Raw genomic sequence first — 26604 nt, 5'->3', positions numbered from 1 at the left:
GCTAGTTGTACCAGTTATACCTGACGTCATATGCTGCTACGATACATACACATCAAACGGGGCGCAAAGTAACCACAGTATACCGCTAATAAACTTACAAATTACATATACATATACATTTCCTGTAATCCACCCGACACTGATCGGCATATACGTCACCATCGTACTTGCTTGCTTGCTTCTTTTGCCTCCGGAGTAATGGAATAATGGAATCGAACTTCCGCTGTGATTGGCCGAGCTTTGCATAACGTTTGTAGCTAATTGGCTATTCCAGAATCCCTCCCACTGTTTAATCTAATACATACATGAGAACATATTACTCTATATAACATACCTATGTCAGTCTGGCCGTCCAGGCTAATATCTGGACATACCAATGTCAGTCTGGCCGTCCAGGCTAATATCTGGACATACCAATGTCAGTCTGGCCGTCCAGGCTAATATCTGGACATACCAATGTCAGTCTGAAGGTCCAGGCTAATATCTGGACATACCAATGTCAGTCTGAAGGTCCAGGCTAATATCTGGACATACCAATGTCAGTCTGGCCGTCCAGGCTAATATCTGGACATACCAATGTCAGTCTGAAGGTCCAGGCTAATATCTGGACATACCAATGTCAGTCTGGCCGTCCAGGCTAATATCTGGACATACCAATGTCAGTCTGAAGGTCCAGGCTAATATCTGGACATACCAATGTCAGTCTGAAGGTCCAGGCTAATATCTGGATATACCAATGTCAGTCTGGCCGTCCAGGCTACGCCACAACTGTGTAAAAAAAAAAGGTAAATTTATATGTAAATAAATAATTTCACAGAATTTGTAACTGTCAATCATGTGTCTGTTTACAGCTGACATCATCGCGTTCACCTCCCCTTTGATCTACCAGAAGAACAAGGTAGCATGTGTGTGTGTGTGTGTGTGTGTGTGTGTGTGCGTGCGTGCGTGTGTGTGTGCGTACGTGCGCGTGTGTGAATAATGTGTGTGTGAGATCTACAAGCTCACAACGCCTTGCGCACTGTGAGGCTTTGTGAGCTTGTAGCTAATATGAGTTCCCCTAACAGGACCCCTGTAGTAACCCTGAGGACCCCCTAGGGGTCTCTGTAGTAACCCTGAGGACCCCCTAGGGGTCCCTGACCCTCTGTAGTACCTCTGAGGACCCCAAAAATTATCTGTAATTGGCCGCCGACCCCCATCTGAAAATATGTTGTTCCAGGGACCCCCTCCAGAAGCAAAGATTTGAGTTAAAAACGTTCGCTCTGAAAGAATATAATATATTCAAAGATTTGAGTTAAAAACGTTCGCTCTGAAAGAATATAATATATTCAAAGATTTGCGCCACATTTTCACGATTTTTCAAAAATAGTAGATCTACAAGCTCTTCAATAGTAGATCTACAAGCTCATAGCTCTAAATGCTAAAACAAAAAGGCTGTCTCTTTAATGCTTGTCTCATATCTATTCACTGTATGTGTGTGTGTGTGTGTGTGTGTGTGTGTGTGTGTGTGTGTGTGTGTGTGTGTGTGTGTGCGTGCGCGTCTCAGACTCAGATAGATCGCTACATTCAGCTGATCGGTTCCAGAATGGAAGAAACCATGATCAGGTGAGTTTAACGACCGACAGACCGACAGACCGACCGACCGACCGACCGACCGACCGACCGACCGACCGACCGACCGACCGACCGACCGACCGACCGACCGACCGACCGACCGACCGACCGACCGACCGACCGACAGACAGACAGACAGACCAGCACGAAAATAGCTTGGTTGTCATTTCTCGACCGTTGATACGATCCATTCCAATTACTTAATGTCAGTCTCCAGGTTTTCTGCAGAATATGAATAAACTATGGACATAATTATGGACATATTCACAATATGTATGAAACTGATTTACTATCACACTATGTATGGAATATTAGGAGTCCAACTAGTACTGATTTACTACCACACTATGTATGGAATATTAGGAGTCCAACTAGTACTGATTTACTACCACACTATGTATGGAATATTAGGAGTCCAACTAGTACTGATTTACTACCACACTATGTATGGAATATTAGGAGTTCAACTAGTACTGATTTACTACCACACTATGTATGGAATATTAGGAGTCCAACTAGTACTGATTTACTACCACACTATGTATGGAATATTAGGAGTCCAACTAGTACTGATTTACTACCACACTATGTATGGAATATTAGGAGTCCAACTAGTACTGATTTACTACCACACTATGTATGGAATATTAGGAGTCCAACTAGTACTGATTTACTACAACACTATGTATGGAATATTAGGAGTCCAACTAGTACTGATTTACTACCACACTATGTATGGAATATTAGGAGTCCAACTAGTACTGATTTACTACCACACTATGTATGGAATATTAGGAGTCCAACTAGTACTGATTTACTACCACACTATGTATGGAATATTAGGAGTCCAACTAGTACTGATTTACTACCACACTATGTATGGAATATTAGGAGTCCATAGTACTGATTTACTACCACACTATGTATGGAATATTAGGAGTCCAACTAGTACTGATTTACTACCACACTATGTATGGAATATTAGGAGTCCAACTAGTACTGATTTACTACCACACTATGTATGGAATATTAGGAGTCCATAGTACTGATTTACTACCACACTATGTATGGAATATTAGGAGTCCATAGTACTGATTTACTACCACACTATGAATGGAATATTAGGAGTCCAACTAGTACTGATTTACTACCACACTATGTATGGAATATTAGGGGTCCAACTAGTACTGATTTACTACCACACTATGTATGGAATATTAGGAGTCCAACTAGTACTGATTTACTACCACACTATGTATGGAATATTAGGAGTCCAACTAGTACTGATTTACTACCACACTATGCATGGAATATTAGGAGTCCAACTAGTACTGATTTACTACCACACTATGTATGGAATATTAGGAGTCCAACTAGTACTGATTTACTAACACACTATGAATGGCATATTAGGAGTCCAACAAGTACTGATTTACTACCACACTATGTATGGAATATTAGGAGTCCAACTAGTACTGATTTACTACCACACTATGTATGGAATATTAGGAGTCCAACTAGTACTGATTTACTACCACATTATGTATGGAATATTAGGAGTCCAACTAGTACTGATTCACTACCACACTATGTATGGAATATTAGGAGTCCAACTAGTACTGATTCACTACCACACTATGTATGGAATATTAGGAGTCCAACTAGTACTGATTTACTACCACACTATGAATGGCATATTAGGAGTCCAACTAGTACTTATTTACTACCACACTATGAATGGCATATTAGGAGTCCAACTAGTACTGATTTACTACCACACTATGTATGGAATATTAGGAGTCCAACTAGTGCTGATTTACCACCACACTATGTATGGAATATTAGGAGTCCAACTAGTGCTGATTTACCACCACACTATGTATGGAATATTAGGAGTCCAACTAGTACTGATTTACTACCACACTATGTATGGAATATTAAGAGTCCAACTAGTACTGATTTACTACCACACTATGTATGGAATATTAGGAGTCCAACTAGTACTGATTTACTACCTCACTATGTATGGAATATTAGAGGTCCAACTAGTACTGATTTACTACCACACTATGTATGGAATATTAGGAGTCCAACTAGTACTGATTTACTACCACACTATGTATGGAATATCAGGAGTCCAACTAGTACTGATTTACTACCACACTATGAATGGCATATTAGGAGTCCAACTAGTACTGATTTACTACCACACTATGTATGGAATATTAGGAGTCCAACTAGTACTGATTTACAACCACACTATGTATGGAATATTAGGAGTCCAACTAGTACTGATTTACTACCACACTATGTATGGAATATTAGGAGTCCAACTAGTGCTGATTTACTACCACACTATGTATGGAATATTAGGAGTCCATAGTACTGATTTACTACCACACTATGTATGGAATATTAGGAGTCCAACTAGTACTGATTTACTACCACACTATGTATGGCATATTAGGAGTCCAACTAGTACTGATTTACTACCACACTATGTATGGAATATTAGGAGTCCAACTAGTACTGATTTACTACCACACTATGTATGGCATATTAGGAGTCCAACTAGTACTGATTTACTACCACACTATGAATGGAATATTAGGAGTCCAACTAGTACTGATTTACTACCACACTATGTATGGAATATTAGGAGTCCAACTAGTACTGATTTACTACCACTCTATGTATGGAATATTAGGAGTCCAACTAGTACTGATTTACTACCACACTATGTATGGAATATTAGGAGTCCAACTAGTACTGATTTACTACCACACTATGTATGGAATATTAGGAGTCCAACTAGTACTGATTTACTACCACACTATGTATGGCATATTAGGAGTCCAACTAGTACTGATTTACTACCACACTATGTATGGAATATTAGGAGTCCAACTAGTACCGATTTACTACCACACTATGAATGGAATATTAGGAGTCCAACTAGTACCGATTTACTACCACACTATGTATGGAATATTAGGAGTCCAACTAGTACCGATTAACTACCACACTAAATATGGAATATTAGGAGTCCAACTAGTACCGATTTACTAACACACTATGTATGGAATATTAGGAGTCCAAGTAGTACTGATTTACTAACACACTATGTATGGAATATTAGGAGTCCAACTAGTACTGATTCACTACCACACTATGAATGGAATATTAGGAGTCCAACTAGTACTGATTTACTACCACACTATGTATGGAATATTAGGAGTCCAACTAGTACTGATTTACTACCACACTATGTATGGAATATTAGGAGTCCAACTAGTACTGATTTACTACCACACTATGTATGGAATATTAGGAGTCCAACTAGTACTGATTTACTACCACACTATGTATGGAATATTAGGAGTCCAACTAGTACTGATTTACTACCACACTATGTATGGAATATTAGGAGTCCAACTAGTACTGATTTACTACCACACTATGTATGGAATATTAGGAGTCCAACTAGTACTGATTTACTACCACAATATGTATGGAATATTAGGAGTCCAACTAGTACTGATTTACTACCACACTATGAATGGAATATTAGGAGTCCAACTAGTACTGATTTACTACCACACTATGTATGGAATATTAGGAGTCCAACTAGTACTGACTTACTACCACACTATGAATGGCATATTAGGAGTCCAACTAGTACTGATTTACTACCACACTATGTATGGAATATTAGGAGTCCAACTAGTGCTGATTTACTACCACACTATGTATGGAATATTAGGAGTCCATAGTACTGATTTACTACCACACTATGTATGGAATATTAGGAGTCCAACTAGTACTGATTTACTACCACACTATGTATGGCATATTAGGAGTCCAACTAGTACTGATTTACTACCACACTATGTATGGAATATTAGGAGTCCAACTAGTACTGATTTACTACCACACTATGTATGGCATATTAGGAGTCCAACTAGTACTGATTTACTACCACACTATGAATGGAATATTAGGAGTCCAACTAGTACTGATTTACTACCACACTATGTATGGAATATTAGGAGTCCAACTAGTACTGATTTACTACCACTCTATGTATGGAATATTAGGAGTCCAACTAGTACTGATTTACTACCACACTATGTATGGAATATTAGGAGTCCAACTAGTACTGATTTACTACCACACTATGTATGGAATATTAGGAGTCCAACTAGTACTGATTTACTACCACACTATGTATGGCATATTAGGAGTCCAACTAGTACTGATTTACTACCACACTATGTATGGAATATTAGGAGTCCAACTAGTACCGATTTACTACCACACTATGAATGGAATATTAGGAGTCCAACTAGTACCGATTTACTACCACACTATGTATGGAATATTAGGAGTCCAACTAGTACCGATTAACTACCACACTAAATATGGAATATTAGGAGTCCAACTAGTACCGATTTACTAACACACTATGTATGGAATATTAGGAGTCCAAGTAGTACTGATTTACTAACACACTATGTATGGAATATTAGGAGTCCAACTAGTACTGATTCACTACCACACTATGAATGGAATATTAGGAGTCCAACTAGTACTGATTTACTACCACACTATGTATGGAATATTAGGAGTCCAACTAGTACTGATTTACTACCACACTATGTATGGAATATTAGGAGTCCAACTAGTACTGATTTACTACCACACTATGTATGGAATATTAGGAGTCCAACTAGTACTGATTTACTACCACACTATGTATGGAATATTAGGAGTCCAACTAGTACTGATTTACTACCACACTATGTATGGAATATTAGGAGTCCAACTAGTACTGATTTACTACCACACTATGTATGGAATATTAGGAGTCCAACTAGTACTGATTTACTACCACAATATGTATGGAATATTAGGAGTCCAACTAGTACTGATTTACTACCACACTATGAATGGAATATTAGGAGTCCAACTAGTACTGATTTACTACCACACTATGTATGGAATATTAGGAGTCCAACTAGTACTGACTTACTACCACACTATGAATGGCATATTAGGAGTCCAACTAGTACTGATTTACTACGACACTATGTATGGAATATTAGGAGTCCAACTAGTACTGATTTACTACCACACTATGTATGGAATATTAGGAGTCCAACTAGTACTGATTTACTACCACACTATGTATGGAATATTAGGAGTCCAACTAGTACTGATTTACTACCACACTATGTATGGAATATTAGGAGTCCAACTAGTACTGATTTACTACCACACTATGTATGGCATATTAGGAGTCCAACTAGTACTGATTTACTACCACACTATGAATGGAATATTAGGAGTCCAACTAGTACTGATTTACTACCACACTATGTATGGAATATTAGGAGTCCAACTAGTACTGATTTACTACCACTCTATGTATGGAATATTAGGAGTCCAACTAGTACTGATTTACTACCACACTATGTATGGAATATTAGGAGTCCAACTAGTACTGATTTACTACCACACTATGTATGGCATATTAGGAGTCCAACTAGTACTGATTTACTACCACACTATGTATGGCATATTAGGAGTCCAACTAGTACTGATTTACTACCACACTATGTATGGAATATTAGGAGTCCAACTAGTACCGATTTACTACCACACTATGAATGGAATATTAGGACTCCAACTAGTACCGATTTACTACCTCACTATGTATGGAATATTAGGAGTCCAACTAGTACCGATTAACTACCACTCTATGTATGGAATATTAGGAGTCCAACTAGTACCGATTTACTAACACACTATGTATGGAATATTAGGAGTCCAACTAGTACCGATTTACTAACACACTATGTATGGAATATTAGGAGTCCAACTAGTACCGATTTACTACCACACTATGAATGGAATATTAGGAGTCCAACTAGTACTGATTTACTACCACACTATGTATGGAATATTAGGAGTCCAACTAGTACTGATTTACTACCACAATATGTATGGAATATTAGGAGTCCAACTAGTACTGATTTACTACCACACTATGAATGGAATATTAGGAGTCCAACTAGTACTGATTTACTACCACACTATGTATGGAATATTAGGAGTCCAACTAGTACTGATTTACTACCACACTATGAATGGCATATTAGGAGTCCAACTAGTACTGATTTACTACGACACTATGTATGGAATATTAGGAGTCCAACTAGTACTGATTTACTACCACACTATGTATGGAATATTAGGAGTCCAACTAGTACTGATTTACTACCACACTATGTATGGAATATTAGGAGTCCAACTAGTACCGATTTACTACCACACTATGTATGGAATATTAGGAGTCCATAGTACCGATTTACTACCACACTATGTATGGAATATTAGGAGTCCAACTAGTACCGATTTACTACCACATTATGTATGGAATATTAGGAGTCCAACTAGTACTGATTTACTACCACACTATGTATGGAATATTAGGAGTCCAACTAGTACTGATTTACTACCACACTATGTATGGAATATTAGGAGTCCAACTAGTACTGATTTACTACCACACTATGTATGGAATATTAGGAGTCCAACTAGTACTGATTTACTACCACACTATGTATGGAATATTAGGAGTCCAACTAGTACTGATTTACTACCACACTATGTATGGAATATTAGGAGTCCAACTAGTACTGATTTACTACCACACTATGAATGGAATATTAGGAGTCCAACTAGTACTGATTTACTACCACACTATGTATGGAATATTAGGAGTCCAACTAGTACTGATTTACTACCACACTATGTATGGAATAGTAGGAGTCCAACTAGTACTGATTTACTACCACACTATGTATGGAATAGTAGGAGTCCAACTAGTACTGATTTACTACCACACTATGTATGGAATAGTAGGAGTCCAACTAGTACTGATTTACTACCACACTATGAATGGCATATTAGGAGTCCAACTAGTACTGATTTACTACGACACTATGAATGGAATATTAGGAGTCCAACTAGTACTGATTTACTACCACACTATGAATGGAATATTAGGAGTCCAACTAGTACTGATTTACTACCACACTATGTATGGAATATTAGGAGTCCAACTAGTACTGATTTACTACCACACTATGTATGGAATATTAGGAGTCCAACTAGTACTGATTTACTACCACACTATGTATGGAATATTAGGAGTCCATAGTACTGATTTACTACCACACTATGTATGGAATATTAGGAGTCCAACTAGTACTGATTTACTACCACAATATGTATGGAATATTAGGAGTCCAACTAGTACTGATTTACTACCACACTATGAATGGAATATTAGGAGTCCAACTAGTACTGATTTACTACCACACTATGTATGGAATATTAGGAGTCCAACTAGTACTGATTTACTACCACTCTATGTATGGAATATTAGGAGTCCAACTAGTACTGATTTACTACCACACTATGTATGGAATATTAGGAGTCCAACTAGTACTGATTTACTACCACACTATGTATGGAATATTAGGAGTCCAACTAGTACTGATTTACTACCACACTATGAATGGCATATTAGGAGTCCAACTAGTACTGATTTACTACGACACTATGAATGGAATATTAGGAGTCCAACTAGTACGGATTTACTACCACACTATGTATGGAATATTAGGAGTCCAACTAGTACTGATTTACTACCACACTATGAATGGCATAGTAGGAGTCCAACTAGTACTGATTTACTACCACACTATGTATGGAATATTAGGAGTCCAACTAGTACTGATTTACTACCACACTATGTATGGAATATTAGGAGTCCATAGTACTGATTTACTACCACACTATGTATGGAATATTAGGAGTCCAACTAGTACTGATTTACTACCACACTATGTATGGAATATTAGGAGTCCAACTAGTACTGATTTACTACCACACTATGTATGGAATATTAGGAGTCCAACTAGTACTGATTTACTACCACACTATGTATGGAATATTAGGAGTCCAACTAGTACTGATTTACTACCACACTATGTATGGAATATTAGGAGTCCATAGTACTGATTTACTACCACACTATGTATGGAATATTAGGAGTCCAACTAGTACTGATTTACTACCACACTATGTATGGAATATTAGGAGTCCAACTAGTACTGATTTACTACCACACTATGTATGGCATATTAGGAGTCCAACTAGTACTGATTTACTACCACACTATGTATGGAATATTAGGAGTCCAACTAGTACTGATTTACTACCACACTATGTATGGAATATTAGGAGTCCATAGTACTGATTTACTACCACACTATGTATGGAATATTAGGAGTCCAACTAGTACTGATTTACTACCACACTATGTATGGAATATTAGGAGTCCAACTAGTACTGATTTACTACCACACTATGTATGGAATATTAGGAGTCCAACTAGTACTGATTTACTACCACACTATGTATGGAATATTAGGAGTCCAACTAGTACTGATTTACTACCACACTATGTATGGAATATTAGGAGTCCAACTAGTACTGATTTACTACCACACTATGTATGGAATATTAGGAGTCCAACTAGTACTGATTTACTACCACACTATGTATGGAATATTAGGAGTCCAACTAGTACTGATTTACTACCACACTATGCATGGAATATTAGGAGTCCAACTAGTACTGATTTACTACCACACTATGTATGGAATATTAGGAGTCCAACTAGTACTGATTTACTACCACACTATGAATGGCATATTAGGAGTCCAACTAGTACTGATTTACTACCACACTATGTATGGAATATTAGGAGTCCAACTAGTACTGATTTACTACCACACTATGCATGGAATATTAGGAGTCCGACTAGTACTGATTTACTACAACACTATGCATGGAATATTAGGAGTCCGACTAGTACTGATTTACTACCACACTATTAATGGAATATTAGGAGTCCAACTAGTACTGATTTACTACGACACTATGTATGGAATATTAGGAGTCCAACTAGTACTGATTTACTACCACACTATGTATGGAATATTAGGAGTCCAACTAGTACTGATTTACTATACGACACTAGAGCTAAACTCTGTCTGTCTGTCTGCCTGTCTCTCTGTCTGTCTGCCTGTCTGTCTCCCTCTCAGACTCCAGGACAAGCTTCCTGGTGCAGTGAGACGCATGAAGAAGGATTGACCAATCACCTCCCTCCTGGTGTTGAAGGACAGGGACATTGACCAATCAGACGGATATCAATAAAAAATATTGAAAGACAACCCGGTCTCATTGTCGTTGTTCTCGTGTCATGTGAAAGCAGGGAATCATAGCTTCAAATGGACATATTGGTTGTTCAGTTTGACCCACCAGTTTTGGAGATATGGCTTATAGAGTAATGTCTTGGAGAAAACAGCAAGTTGAGAAAACAGGCTTGAAAGGTTCACTTCTGTGGACTCTAACATTACACCTAGCTACATGTTTAAGCGAGGTATAGACCCTCCAGAGCCCCGGGATAGACCCTCCAGAGCCCCGGCATAGACCCTCCAGAGCCCCGGCATAGACCCTCCAGAGCCCCGGGATAGACCCTCCAGAGCCCCGGGATAGACCCTCCAGAGCCCCGGCATAGACCCTCCAGAGCCCCGGGATAGACCCTCCAGAGCCCCGGCATAGACCCTCCAGAGCCCCGGGATAGACCCTCCAGAGCCCCGGGATAGACCCTCCAGAGCCCCGGGATAGACCCTCCAGAGCCCCGGGATAGACCCTCCAGAGCCCCGGGATAGACCCTCCAGAGCCCCGGTAAAGACCCTCCAGAGCCCCGGCATAGACCCTCCAGAGCCCCGGGATAGACCCTCCAGAGCCCCGGGATAGACCCTCAAGAGCCCCGGGATAGACCCTCCAGAGCCCCGGGATAGACCCTCCAGAGCCCCGGGATAGACCCTCCAGAGCCCCGGTATAGACCCTCCAGAGCCCCGGGATAGACCATCCAGAGCCCCGGGATAGACCCTCCAGAGCCCCGGGATAGACCCTCCAGAGCCCCGGGATAGACCCTCCAGAGCCCCGGGATAGACCCTCCAGAGCCCCGGGATAGACCCTCCAGAGCCCCGGCATAGACCCTCCAGAGCCCCGGGATAGACCCTCCAGAGCCCCGGGATAGACCCTCCAGAGCCCCGGGATAGACCCTCCAGAGCCCCGGGATAGACCCTCCAGAGCCCCGGGATAGACCCATCTAACAGTCGTCCTGGACCTGTTCAACTTACTAGATTAATACTACTTCTGGAAGTCTGGAAATGTGGCATTTCAAAATAAGAGCTCAACTGGCAAAAATGCTGGCGTGAATTAGATCCTAATTGTTCAATACATGCTATAGCGGTTAGTGTTAATTAACTTCCTAATTATTATTTACTCCTTGGCGGAGCTTTCATACACAGGTCAAAGGTCAAAGATTTGATTCATTTAATATTTTTTTAATTAATTCCGACAGGTGCAACAATACAAATCAAAGAAATTAAGAATTAAACACAAACAAGATTTATATGAAGAAAGAAAAAGTTGGAAAAAACATTTGTTTTGTAAAAAACTGCTTCTTAATCTAAAAGTAAAAGTAACATGCTGAATGTATTTACAAGGACACAATTACAGCCACGAGGACCCAATTACTAATTATAATAATCATTTTTGATAATTATAATTATGCCCTAACTTATTACAGACTGGGACAATGGGAGGAAGAAATCACATATCACAATATGTTGGACCAAATAGCTCAATATTGTTACCCAGACAGATACTATTGTTACCCAGACAGATACTATCGTTACCCAGACAGATACTATCGTTACCCAGACAGATACTATTGTTACCCAGACAGATACTATTGTTACCCAGACAGATACTATCGTTACCCAGACAGATACTATCGTTACCCAGACAGATACTATCGTTACCCAGACAGATACTATTGTTACCCAGACAGATACTATTGTTACCCAGACAGATACTATCGTTACCCAGACAGATACTATCGTTACCCAGACAGATACTATCGTTACCCAGACAGATACTATTGTTACCCAGACAGATACTATCGTTACCCAGACAGATACTATCGTTACCCAGACAGATACTATCGTTACCCAGACAGATACTATCGTTACCCAGACAGATACTATCGTTACCCAGACAGATACTATCGTTACCCAGACAGATACTATTGTTACCCAGACAGATACTATTGTTACCCAGACAGATACTATCGTTACCCAGAACAGATACTATTGTTACCCAGACAGATACTATTGTTACCCAGACAGATACTATCGTTACCCAGACAGATACTATCGTTACCCAGACAGATACTATCTGTTACCCAGACAGATACTATCGTTACCCAGACAGATACTATCGTTACCCAGACAGATACTATTGTTACCCAGTACAGAACTACGTACCCAGATACTTGTTACCCAGACAGATACTATCGTTACCCAGACAGATACTATTGTTACCCAGACAGATACTATCGTTACCAGACAGATAACTATTGTTTACCCCAGACAGATACTATCGTTACCCAGGACAGATACTATCGTTACCCAGACAGATACTATCGTTACCCAGGACAGATACTATTGTTACCCAGACAGATACTATTCGTTACCCAGACAGATACTATCGTTACCCAGACAGATACTATTGTTACCCAGACAGATACTATCGTTACCCAGACAGATACTATTGTTACCCAGACAGATACTATCGTTACCCAGACAGATACTATCGTTACCCAGACAGATACTATTGTTACCCAGACAGATACTATCGTTACCCAGACAGATACTATTCGTTACCCAGACAGATACTATCGTTACCCAGACAGATACTATTGTTACCCAGACAGATACTATCGTTACCCAGACAGATACTATCGTTACCCAGACAGATACTATCGTTACCCAGACAGATACTATTGTTACCCAGACAGATACTATCTGTTAACCCAGACAGATACTATCGTTACCCAGACAGATACTATCGTTACCCAGACAGATACTATTGTTACCCAGACAGATACTATCGTTACCCAGACAGATACTATTGTTACCCAGACAGATACTATGTTACCCAGACAGATACTATCGTTACCCAGACAGATACTATTGTTACCCAGACAGATACTATCGTTACCCAGGACAGATACTATCGTTACCCAGACAGATACTATTCGTTACCCAGACCAGATACTATCGTTACCCAGACAGATACTATCGTTACCCAGACAGATACTATTGTTACCCAGACAGATACTATCGTTACCCAGACAGATACTATCGTTACCCAGACAGATAACTATCGTTACCCAGACAGATACTATCGTTACCCCAGACAGATACTATCGTTACCCAGACAGATACTAATCGTTACCCAGACAGATACTATTGTTACCCAGACAGATACTATCGTTACCCAGACAGATACTATCGTACCAGACAGACTATGTACCCAGACAGATACTATTGTTACCCAGACAGATACTATCGTTACCCAGACAGATACTATTGTTACCCAGAACAGATACTATCGTTACCCAGACAGATACTATTGTACCCAGACAGATACTATTGTTACCCCAGACAGATACTATCGTTACCCAGACAGATACTATCGTTACCCAGACAGATACTATCGTTACCCAGACAGATACTATTGTTACCCAGACAGATACTATTGTTACCCAGACAGATACTATTGTTACCCAGACAGATACTATCTGTTACCCAGACAGATACTATTGTTACCCAGACAGATACTATCGTTACCCAGACAGATACTACGTTACCCAGACAGATACTATTTGTTACCCAGACAGATACTATCGTTACCAGACAGATACTATTGTCCCAGACAGATACTATTGTTACCCAGACAGATACTATCGTTACCCAGACAGATACTATCGTTACCCAGACAGATACTATCGTTACCCAGACAGATACTATCGTTACCCAGACAGATACTATTGTTACCCAGACAGATACTATCGTTACCCAGACAGATACTATCGTTACCCAGACAGATACTATTGTTACCCAGACAGATACTATTGTTACCCAGACAGATACTATCGTTACCCAGACAGATACTATTGTTACCCAGACAGATACTATTGTTACCCAGACAGATACTATCGTTACCCAGACAGATACTATCGTTACCCAGACAGATACTATTGTTACCCAGACAGATACTATTGTTACCCAGACAGATACTATCGTTACCCAGACAGATACTATCGTTACCCAGACAGATACTATTGTTACCCAGACAGATACTATTGTTACCCAGACAGATACTATCGTTACCCAGACAGATACTATTGTTACCCAGACAGATACTATTGTTACCCAGACAGATACTATCGTTACCCAGACAGATACTATCGTTACCCAGACAGATACTATCGTTACCCAGACAGATACTATCGTTACCCAGACAGATACTATTGTTACCCAGACAGATACTATTGTTACCCAGACAGATACTATTGTTACCCAGACAGATACTATCGTTACCCAGACAGATACTATTGTTACCCAGACAGATACTATCGTTACCCAGACAGATACTATCGTTACCCAGACAGATACTATTGTTACCCAGACAGATACTATCGTTACCCAGACAGATACTATCGTTACCCAGACAGATACTATTGTTACCCAGACAGATACTATTGTTACCCAGACAGATACTATTGTTACCCAGACAGATACTATCGTTACCCAGACAGATACTATCGTTACCCAGACAGATACTATCGTTACCCAGACAGATACTATTGTTACCCAGACAGATACTATTGTTACCCAGACAGATACTATCGTTACCCAGACAGATACTATCGTTACCCAGACAGATACTATCGTTACCCAGACAGATACTATTGTTACCCAGACAGATACTATCGTTACCCAGACAGATACTATCGTTACCCAGACAGATACTATTGTTACCCAGACAGATACTATCGTTACCCAGACAGATACTATTGTTACCCAGACAGATACTATCGTTACCCAGACAGATACTATCGTTACCCAGACAGATACTATTGTTACCCAGACAGATACTATCGTTACCCAGACAGATACTATCGTTACCCAGACAGATACTATCGTTACCCAGACAGATACTATTGTTACCCAGACAGATACTATCGTTACCCAGACAGATACTATCGTTACCCAGACAGATACTATCGTTACCCAGACAGATACTATTGTTACCCAGACAGATACTATTGTTACCCAGACAGATACTATTGTTACCCAGACAGATACTATTGTTACCCAGACAGATACTATCGTTACCCAGACAGATACTATCGTTACCCAGACAGATACTATTGTTACCCAGACAGATACTATTGTTACCCAGACAGATACTATCGTTACCCAGACAGATACTATTGTTACCCAGACAGATACTATCGTTACCCAGACAGATACTATCGTTACCCAGACAGATACTATCGTTACCCAGACAGATACTATCGTTACCCAGACAGATACTATTGTTACCCAGACAGATACTATCGTTACCCAGACAGATACTATTGTTACCCAGACAGATACTATTGTTACCCAGACAGATACTATTGTTACCCAGACAGATACTATCGTTACCCAGACAGATACTATTGTTACCCAGACAGATACTATTGTTACCCAGACAGATACTATCGTTACCCAGACAGATACTATCGTTACCCAGACAGATACTATTGTTACCCAGACAGATACTATCGTTACCCAGACAGATACTATCGTTACCCAGACAGATACTATCGTTACCCAGACAGATACTATCGTTACCCAGACAGATACTATTGTTACCCAGACAGATACTATCGTTACCCAGACAGATACTATCGTTACCCAGACAGATACTATCGTTACCCAGACAGATACTATTGTTACCCAGACAGATACTATTGTTACCCAGACAGATACTATTGTTACCCAGACAGATACTATTGTTACCCAGACAGATACTATTGTTACCCAGACAGATACTATTGTTACCCAGACAGATACTATCGTTACCCAGACAGATACTATTGTTACCCAGACAGATACTATTGTTACCCAGACAGATACTATTGTTACCCAGACAGATACTATTGTTACCCAGACAGATACTATTGTTACCCAGACAGATACTATCGTTACCCAGACAGATACTATTGTTACCCAGACAGATACTATCGTTACCCAGACAGATACTATCGTTACCCAGACAGATACTATCGTTACCCAGACAGATACTATCGTTACCCAGACAGATACTATTGTTACCCAGACAGATACTATTGTTACCCAGACAGATACTATTGTTACCCAGACAGATACTATCGTTACCCAGACAGATACTATTGTTACCCAGACAGATACTATTGTTACCCAGACAGATACTATTGTTACCCAGACAGATACTATTGTTACCCAGACAGATACTATCGTTACCCAGACAGATACTATCGTTACCCAGACAGATACTATCGTTACCCAGACAGATACTATTGTTACCCAGACAGATACTATTGTTACCCAGACAGATACTATCGTTACCCAGACAGATACTATCGTTACCCAGACAGATACTATTGTTACCCAGACAGATACTATTGTATTGTGAGGACTTTATAATGTACATTTTAACTACATTCTTCTCAGGAAACATTGGCTATTTTTGGGACAAACATTTTAGGTATAAAATAAGTGTCATGTCATCCATGGAATAATATATTTTCAGATGGGGGCCAAATACAGATCATTCTGGGTGTCGTCGACATGGAAAAACTGTTTCTGATTTAGAAGCATTTTTTTTTTTTTTTTTAGAAATCTGCCTCAGGTCTAAATGGGTTAACCCATTCTGGGCGGGAACCCCTTTTGGTGTTAGCATTATGTTATGCTTTAGCTGTTGAAAAATAGCAGATCTACAAGCTCATAGCGTTACAGACCCTTACGGGTCTGTAACTCTGAGAGTGTAACACATGGAACCAAATGGACCCTTACGGGTCTGTAACTCTGAGTGTACAAATGGAAATTAACATTGATTTTACAATATAAATCGGGGGTCCCAGAGATAGAAATGCCATTAAATGGGGGTCCATAGACTAATGCATGTCAAACTGGGGGTCCTTGAAATTAAAAGGGTTGCGAATCACTGCTAGAGCCGTAAACATCCTTTCTTATGGGGGATCCCTGGCATGTATTTTCTAATGGGGGTCCGCGGGGCTGATTAGTGTACATTTGGGGGTCCTTGACGTGGAAAAGTTTGGGAACCAGTGTTCTATGACTCTGGTCTGACCCCTCAGTGACGTAACTCTGTATAACTATGACTCTGGTCTGACCCCTCAGTGACTCTGTATAACTATGGCTCTGGGCTCCCCATACTGAGGGCTGATTGGTCAGGGCTCCCCATACTGAGTGCTGATTGGTCAGGGCTCCCCATACTGAGTGCTGATTGGTCAGTTGTGAAGGTTCATCTTCTGTCGCCTCCTCTCCATCGCCTGGCGTTTCTTCAGTTCGATCTGCTCCGCCGAGCACCTCCCGCTGGGGTCGGAGGTCAACGACCTCCCGCTGGGGTCGGAGGTCAACGACCTCCCACTGGGGTCAGAGGTCAACGACCTCCCGCTGTGGTCGGAGGTCAACGACCTCCCGCTGGGGTCGGAGGTCAACGACCTCCCGCTGGGGTCGGAGGTCAACGACCTCCCGCTGGGGTCGGAGGTCAACGACCTCCCGCCAGCTGGAACACAGGGGTCAAAAGGTCAAAAGGTGAGGCGGCGTCAAGTCTGTTGATCAAACCGTAACTTTTTTTCCAACCCGGTTATCAGAGGATATATTATTAAAGTTATGCACTGCATAATGATAGTGGACTTTTATATAAAATATACAAACAACATCAACACTTTGAGGGCGTTACATTATTTAATCCATGTTGTAGCCACGCTTAATACGCTAAACCCACTATTTATTTAATGTGTTTAATTATTAATACGCTAAACCCACTATTTATTTAATGTGTTTAATTCTTAATACGCTAAACCCGCTATTTGTTTAATGTGTTTAATTATTAATACGCTAAACCCGCTATTTGTTTAATGTGTTTAATTCTTAATACGCTAAACCCACTATTTATTTAATGTGTTTAATTATTAATACGCTAAACCCGCTATTTGTTTAATGTGTTTAATTCTTAATACGCTAAACCCACTATTTATTTAATGTGTTTAATTATTAATACGCTAAACCCGCTATTTGTTTAATGTGTTTAATTCTTAATACGCTAAACCCACTATTTATTTAATGTGTTTAATTATTAATACGCTAAACCCACTATTTATTGAATGTGTTTAATTATTAATACGCTAAACCCACTATTTATTTAATGTGTTTAATTCTTAATACGCTAAACCCGCTATTTATTTAATGTGTTTAATTCTTAATACGCTAAACCCACTATTTATTTAATGTGTTTAATTATTAATACGCTAAACCCACTATTTATTTAATGTGTTTAATTCTTAATACGCTAAACCCGCTATTTATTTAATGTGTTTAATTCTTAATACGCTAAACCCACTATTTATTTAATGTGTTTAATTATTAATACGCTAAACCCGCTATTTATTTAATGTGTTTAGTTCTTAATACGCTAAACCCACTATTTATTTAATGTGTTTAATTATTAATACGCTAAACCCACTATTTATTTAATGTGTTTAATTCTTAATACGCTAAACCCACTATTTATTGAATGTGTTTAATTATTAATACGCTAAACCCACTATTTATTTAATGTGTTTAATTATTAATACGCTAAACCTGCTATTTATTTAATGTGTTTAATTATTAATACGCTAAACCCGCTATTTATTTAATGTGTTATTATTAATACGCTAAACCCACTATTTATTTAATGTGTTTAATTATTAATACGCTAAACCCACTATTTATTTAATGTGTTATTATTAATACGCTAAACCCACTATTTATTTAATGTGTTTAATTATTAATACGCTAAACCCACTATTTATTTAATGTGTTTAATTATTAATACGCTAAACCCACTATTTATTTAATGTGTTTAATTATTAATACGCTAAACCCGCTATTTATTTAATGTGTTTAATTATTAATACGCTAAACCCACTATTTATTTAATGTGTTTAGTTCTTAATACGCTAAACCCACTATTTATTTAATGTGTTTAATTATTAATACGCTAAACCCACTATTTATTTAATGTGTTTAATTATTAATACGCTAAACCCACTATTTATTTAATGTGTTTAATTATTAATACGCTAAACCCACTATTTATTTAATGTGTTTAATTATTAATACGCTAAACCCGCTATTTATTTAATGTGTTTAATTATTAATACGCTAAACCCACTATTTATTTAATGTGTTTAGTTCTTAATACGCTAAACCCACTATTTATTTAATGTGTTTAATTATTAATACGCTAAACCCACTATTTATTTAATGTGTTTAATTATTAATACGCTAAACCCACTATTTATTTAATGTGTTTAGTTCTTAATACGCTAAACCCACTATTTATTTAATGTGTTTAATTATTAATACGCTAAACCCGCTATTTATTTAATGTGTTTAATTATTAATACGCTAAACCCACTATTTATTTAATGTGTTTAATTATTAATACGCTAAACCCGCTATTTATTTAATGTGTTTAATTATTAATACGCTAAACCTGCTATTTATTTAATGTGTTTAATTATTAATACGCTAAACCCACTATTTATTTAATGTGTTTAATTCTTAATACGCTAAACCCACTATTTATTTAATGTGTTTAGTTCTTAATACGCTAAACCCACTATTTATTTAATGTGTTTAATTATTAATACGCTAAACCTGCTATTTATTTAATGTGTTTAATTATTAATACGCTAAACCCACTATTTATTTAATGTGTTTAATTCTTAATACGCTAAACCTGCTATTTATTTAATGTGTTTAATTATTAATACGCTAAACCCACTATTTATTTAATGTGTTTAGTTCTTAATACGCTAAACCCACTATTTATTTAATGTGTTTAATTATTAATACGCTAAACCTGCTATTTATTTAATGTGTTTAATTATTAATACGCTAAACCCACTATTTATTTAATGTGTTTCATTCTTAATACGCTAAACCCACTATTTATTTAATGTGTTTAGTTCTTAATACGCTAAACCCACTATTTATTTAATGTGTTTAATTATTAATACGCTAAACCTGCTATTTATTTAATGTGTTTAATTCTTAATACGCTAAACCCACTATTTATTTAATGTGTTTAGTTCCTTATACGCTAAACCTGCTATTTATTTAATGTGTTTAATTATTAATACGCTAAACCCACTATTTATTTAATGTGTTTAATTCTTAATACGCTAAACCCACTATTTATTTAATGTGTTTAATTATTAATACGCTAAACCTGCTATTTATTTAATGTGTTTAATTATTAATACGCTAAACCCACTATTTATTTAATGTGTTTAATTCTTAATACGCTAAACCTGCTATTTATTTAATGTGTTTAATTATTAATACGCTAAACCCACTATTTATTTAATGTGTTTAGTTCTTAATACGCTAAACCCACTATTTATTTAATGTGTTTAATTATTAATACGCTAAACCTGCTATTTATTTAATGTGTTTAATTATTAATACGCTAAACCCACTATTTATTTAATGTGTTTAGTTCCTTATACGCTAAAGCCACTATTTATTTAATGTGTTTAATTATTAATACGCTAAACCCACTATTTATTTAATGTGTTTAGTTCTTAATACGCTAAACCTGCTATTTATTTAATGTGTTTAATTATTAATACGCTAAACCCACTATTTATTTAATGTGTTTAATTATTAATACGCTAAACCTGCTATTTATTTAATGTGTTTAATTCTTAATACGCTAAACCCACTATTTATTTAATGTGTTTAGTTCCTTATACGCTAAAGCCACTATTTATTTAATGTGTTTAATTATTAATACGCTAAACCAGCTATTTGTTTAATGTGTTTAATTCTTAATACGCTAAACCCACTATTTATTTAATGTGTTTAGTTCCTTATACGCTAAACCTGCTATTAATAATAATAATGAGTGTATATGAATGAGTACTCATGAATATCTATTGTGGGGTCTCGCTAGCGACCCCCCGAGACGGTAAGTGCGTTGCCAGGGCAACCAAACACGCTGTCAGACAGAAGACACCTCGGGCAGCTAGGCCCGCCCTCGGCCTCGTAGCAGGGCACGTCTACATCCCAAATCTCCTCCTCCGCCAGATTGAGATGACAGAACGACCACACCCAAATCAACAATCAGCCACAGCCGCAGTATAAGAAGAGGATCTCACTTCTGAGTCCGACAGCGGCTGGTTCACACGCTCAGAGGCACGCACAGAGAATACCGTCGGGGGGTAAGATTCACACACGCTCCCTCCGCAGCCCATTCATCTATATGTCTCCATTCCTGCATGTGTTAACTGTCACTCTCATTCCACCCCAGGCTTTCAGGAACGGTCCAGGCAACGTCAAAGGGACGGAGGAAACGACCGGACTGTATGAATAGAACAGGGAAGGGGATTCCCAGTCCACGCACCACGCTGCGGGAGGAGCGCAGCCCCGCCACAGCAGCGGTGACGTGGAGCATTTAAGGTCGGAAAGAAACCTATAATTCTTATATATTATATTGAGCACTGCCCTGGGCAGTCGCTCATTTGAGTTGCCGAGTTCGGCTCATCTAGCTGTACGCTCTAGCTGAGCTGGACCCCTGTCACCAGGGAGAGAGGGACTGCTAACGTTAAAGACGGATGACGTCACCCGAAGAAAGGGAACTCCTGTCAGACTAGCTCGCGCCTCCAGTGAGGAGTGCGCTCGGAAACAGACTGTATAACTTTACTACAAAACCTAATACCCTGCTCTCATCCTATCCAGGCAGAGGAAACGCCTGAGGAACAGAGGCATTGTTTGTGGACTGAACCCCTGTGAAGGAGGCCTATGTGGGGTTTCTCCTGTATGATTTCTAGTTTGCTCAAATAAACAGCCATTGAACTGCTGCACTTACCTGTCCTGCCTACTTCTTGATCACAGACATTCTACACTATATAAGGAGTGTATATGAATGAGTACTCATGAATATCTATATACTGAGTGTATATGAATGAGTACTTATGATGAATATCTATATACTGAGTGTATATGAATGAGTACTTATGATGAATATCTATATAATGAGTGTATATGAATGAGTACTTATGAATATCTATATAAGGAGTGTATATGAATGAGTACTTATGAATATCTATATAAGGAGTGTTACGGCCGCAGGCCTATAGGTCTGTCTGGGTCTGCGTTGGTGCACACAGTGCGCGCCCCGTTGCCTAACCCCTCCCTGCAGATCCGTCAGCGCAGCCATTGGTGGGGAGCGTTCCCGTCGCTCCACCGTTGGTCGCCCGCTCCGCACCTCGCTGCTCCAACCAGCATCTACACCTGCGCCCACCTGACGGCATAAAGGCGTCCTGAAGCCTTCACTCCCGGCCGCTGCCCGATAGCTGATCTCCAGAGTGGAGCAAGCTAGAGGCAGCGCCCCCTCCGTTGCAGAGAGAGCATGCAGGGAGTAGTAGCTGATCTCCAGAGTGGAGCAGGCTAGAGGCAGCGCCCCCTCCGTTGCAGAGAGAGCATGCAGGGAGTAGTAGCTGATCTCCAGAGTGGAGCTCCAGAGTGGAGCAGGCTAGAGGCAGCGCCCTCCGTTGCAGAGAGAGCATGCAGGGAGTAGTAGCTGAGCTCCAGAGTGGAGCAGGCTAGAGGCAGCGCCCTCCGTTGCAGAGAGAGCATGCAGGGAGTAGTAGCTGATCTCCAGAGTGGAGCAGGCTAGAGGCAGCGCCCCCTCCGTTGCAGAGAGAGCATGCAGGGAGTAGTAGCAGATCTCCAGAGTGGAGCAGGCTAGAGGCAGCGCCCTCCGTTGCAGAGAGAGCATGCAGGGAGTAGTAGCTGATCTCCAGAGTGGAGCAGTCTAGAGGCAGCGCGCCCTCCGTTGCAGAGAGAGCATGCAGGGAGTAGTAGCTGATCTCCAGAGTGGAGCAGGCTAGAGGCAGCGCGCCCTCCGTTGCAGAGAGAGCATGCAGGGAGTAGTAGCTGATCTCCAGAGTGGAGCAGGCTAGAGGCAGCGCCCCCTCCGTTGCAGAGAGAGCATGCAGGGAGTAGTAGCTGATCTCCAGAGTGGAGCTCCAGAGTGGAGCAGGCTAGAGGCAGCGCCCTCCGTTGCAGAGAGAGCATGCAGGGAGTAGTAGCTGAGCTCCAGAGTGGAGCAGGCTAGAGGCAGCGCCCTCCGTTGCAGAGAGAGCATGCAGGGAGTAGTAGCTGATCTCCAGAGTGGAGCAGGCTAGAGGCAGCGCCCCCTCCGTTGCAGAGAGAGCATGCAGGGAGTAGTAGCAGATCTCCAGAGTGGAGCAGGCTAGAGGCAGCGCCCTCCGTTGCAGAGAGAGCATGCAGGGAGTAGTAGCTGATCTCCAGAGTGGAGCAGTCTAGAGGCAGCGCGCCCTCCGTTGCAGAGAGAGCATGCAGGGAGTAGTAGCTGATCTCCAGAGTGGAGCTCCAGAGTGGAGCAGGCTAGAGGCAGCGCCCTCCGTTGCAGAGAGAGCATGCAGGGAGTAGTAGCTGATCTCCAGAGTGGAGCAGGCTAGAGGCAGCGCCCCCTCCGTTGCAGAGAGAGCATGCAGGGAGTAGTAGCTGATCTCCAGAGTGGAGCAGGCTAGAGGCAGCGCCCCCTCCGTTGCAGAGAGAGCATGCAGGGAGTAGTAGCTGATCTCCAGAGTGGAGCAGGCTAGAGGCAGCGCCCCCTCCGTTGCAGAGAGAGCATGCAGGGAGTAGTAGCTGATCTCCAGAGTGGAGCAGGCTAGAGGCAGCGCCCCCTCCGTTGCAGAGAGAGCATGCAGGGAGTAGTAGCTGATCTCCAGAGTGGAGCAGGCTAGAGGCAGCGCCCCCTCCGTTGCAGAGAGAGCATGCAGGGAGTAGTAGAAACATCACTGCAAGAGTTGCTATGTTTAATGGATCTATTGAGAGAAACCCCGTTTATTGCTACATCCGTAGTAATTCTATATTCAGAGCACAGGGCCACGGAAGCCTGCTTTTTGTACATTTAGTTAGATTAGATTAGAGTAGGCAATAGTAGGGCACTGTTGTCACTTTATTTTCGTTGTTAGGTTAGTGTCTAAAAGGTTAGTTTTAGAATGCTTTTGATTATTTCCCTTAGTTGCTCCGTGTGTCATTTATGTTTTATATTTAAAACCCAAGTAATTCATATTGAATACATATGTAAATATATATTGTTTTCCATTGTTTTGTATGCCACCACGAGTAATAAAACAACTTTGGCATCTTACAACCTTGCCTTATTAACAATAACCGTCCTAGACTGGGTGAGTCGTTACAAGTGCTATGTCTGCAATCTGCATAAAATGCTATCTAAGTTACATAAATTGAGCCTTTGCATACGCCTGTAAGGTCGTCAAGCTTACAGGCTAAAATGGAGTCTGAAGAGGTGGGTTTTCAGACTACGGAGGAAGATTGGGAGTGAGTCTGTAGTTCTGACTGCAATGGGAAGTTCATTCCATAGTTTAGATTGGGAGTGAGTCTGTAGTTCTGACTGCAATGGGAAGTTCATTCCATAGTTTAGATTGGGAGTGAGTCTGTAGTTCTGACTGCAATGGGAAGTTCATTCCATAGTTTAGATTGGGAGTGAGTCTGTAGTTCTGACTGCAATGGGAAGTTCATTCCATAGTTTAGATTGGGAGTGAGTCTGTAGTTCTGACTGCAATGGGAAGTTCATTCCATAGTTTAGATTGGGAGTGAGTCTGTAGTTCTGACTGCAATGGGAAGTTCATTCCATAGTTTTGGACTCACCTGTGTTGGTGGGGGGGGCGGGGCGGGGGTGCGGCCTCTTAAAGGAGAACCGCCCGGTGGCGTTGTGGTTGTTGTGAACGGCGGTCTGAGTCGCTCCCGTATCGGCCGGGAGAGATCCAGCGCCACCTAGAGGAACAAGATTCATTGACATTGATCGTCATGCCAACCAGTGGCGTCCGCTCCATAGGGCACAGCAGAGGGCCTGCTTTTCCTGGTTCCACTGAAAAATCCACCATTCATTCATTCACCCATAAAGATTTACAAAAACATTATATATCAATTTGAACACAACGAGCGCCGGGATTTCTTTCCAAATAGGAGCTCGGGGTCTCGGGGTGCCGCCCAATAGGAGCTCGGGGTGCCGCCCAATAGGAGCTCGGGGTGCCGCCCAATAGGAGCTCGGGGTGCCGCCCAATAGGAGCTCGGGGTGCCGCCCAATAGGAGCTCGGGGTGCCGCCCAATAGGAGCTAGGGGTGCCGCCCAATAGGAGCTCGGGGTGCCGCCCAATAGGAGCTCGGGGTGCCGCCCAATAGGAGCTCGGGGTGCCGCCCAATAGGAGCTCGGGGTGCCGCCCAATAGGAGCTCGGGGTGCCGCCCAATAGGAGCTAGGGGTGCCGCCCAATAGGAGCTCGGGGTGCCGCCCAATAGGAGCTCGGGGTGCCGCCCAATAGGAGCTCGGGGTGCCGCCCAATAGGAGCTCGGGGTGCCGCCCAATAGGAGCTCGGGGTGCCGCCCAATAGGAGCTCGGGGTGCCGCCCAATAGGAGCTCGGGGTGCCGCCCAATAGGAGCTCGGGGTGCCGCCCAATAGGAGCTCGGGGTGCCGCCCAATAGGAGCTCGGGGTGCCGCCCAATAGGAGCTCGGGGTGCCGCCCAATAGGAGCTCGGGGTGCCGCCCAAACGAGAGGCATGTTGATGTAGAGGGTTCAGAAATAGCCTCTATTGTAGTTTTGCACTAAAACATAC

At 40.7% G+C, this 26604-nt stretch overlaps 2 protein-coding genes across 4 annotated transcripts in view; one reads left to right on the top strand and one right to left on the bottom strand.

The window, feature by feature from the left end:
- Nucleotides 1-10887, top strand: part of LOC306922145 (reticulon-3-B-like) — a gene marked incomplete at its 5' end in the record, with an annotated part of 19549 nt that extends 8662 nt beyond the window's left edge. The window contains 3 exons of the mRNA XM_079499540.1: nucleotides 852-898; nucleotides 1544-1602; nucleotides 10791-10887. Of these exons, the coding sequence (XP_079355666.1) occupies nucleotides 852-898; nucleotides 1544-1602; nucleotides 10791-10839 (155 nt within the window). The 3' untranslated portion in view covers nucleotides 10840-10887. The remainder of the gene's footprint in view (nucleotides 1-851; nucleotides 899-1543; nucleotides 1603-10790) is intronic.
- Nucleotides 10888-17273: 6386 nt separating this feature from the next.
- The window catches only part of etaa1a (ETAA1 activator of ATR kinase a), a 36118-nt gene continuing 26787 nt past the window's right edge, over nucleotides 17274-26604 (bottom strand). For 2 of the 3 annotated variants that reach the window (XM_079499107.1, XM_079499108.1), the window contains exons 8-9: nucleotides 25641-25766; nucleotides 17274-18447 (exon numbers count right to left, since the gene is read on the bottom strand). In XM_079499107.1, coding sequence (XP_079355233.1) covers nucleotides 18170-18447; nucleotides 25641-25766 — 404 coding nt within the window. In that variant the 3' untranslated portion in view covers nucleotides 17274-18169. The remainder of the gene's footprint in view (nucleotides 18448-25640; nucleotides 25767-26604) is intronic. The other variant, XM_079499109.1, reaches the window with a different exon arrangement.

The sequence above is a fragment of the Electrona antarctica genome (assembly GCF_951216825.1).
Source record: "Electrona antarctica genome assembly, chromosome: 4".
Lineage (NCBI taxonomy): Eukaryota > Metazoa > Chordata > Actinopteri > Myctophiformes > Myctophidae > Electrona > Electrona antarctica.
Note: the sequence above shows the minus strand (reverse complement) of the source record. Positions and strands in the feature narration are given on the sequence as shown.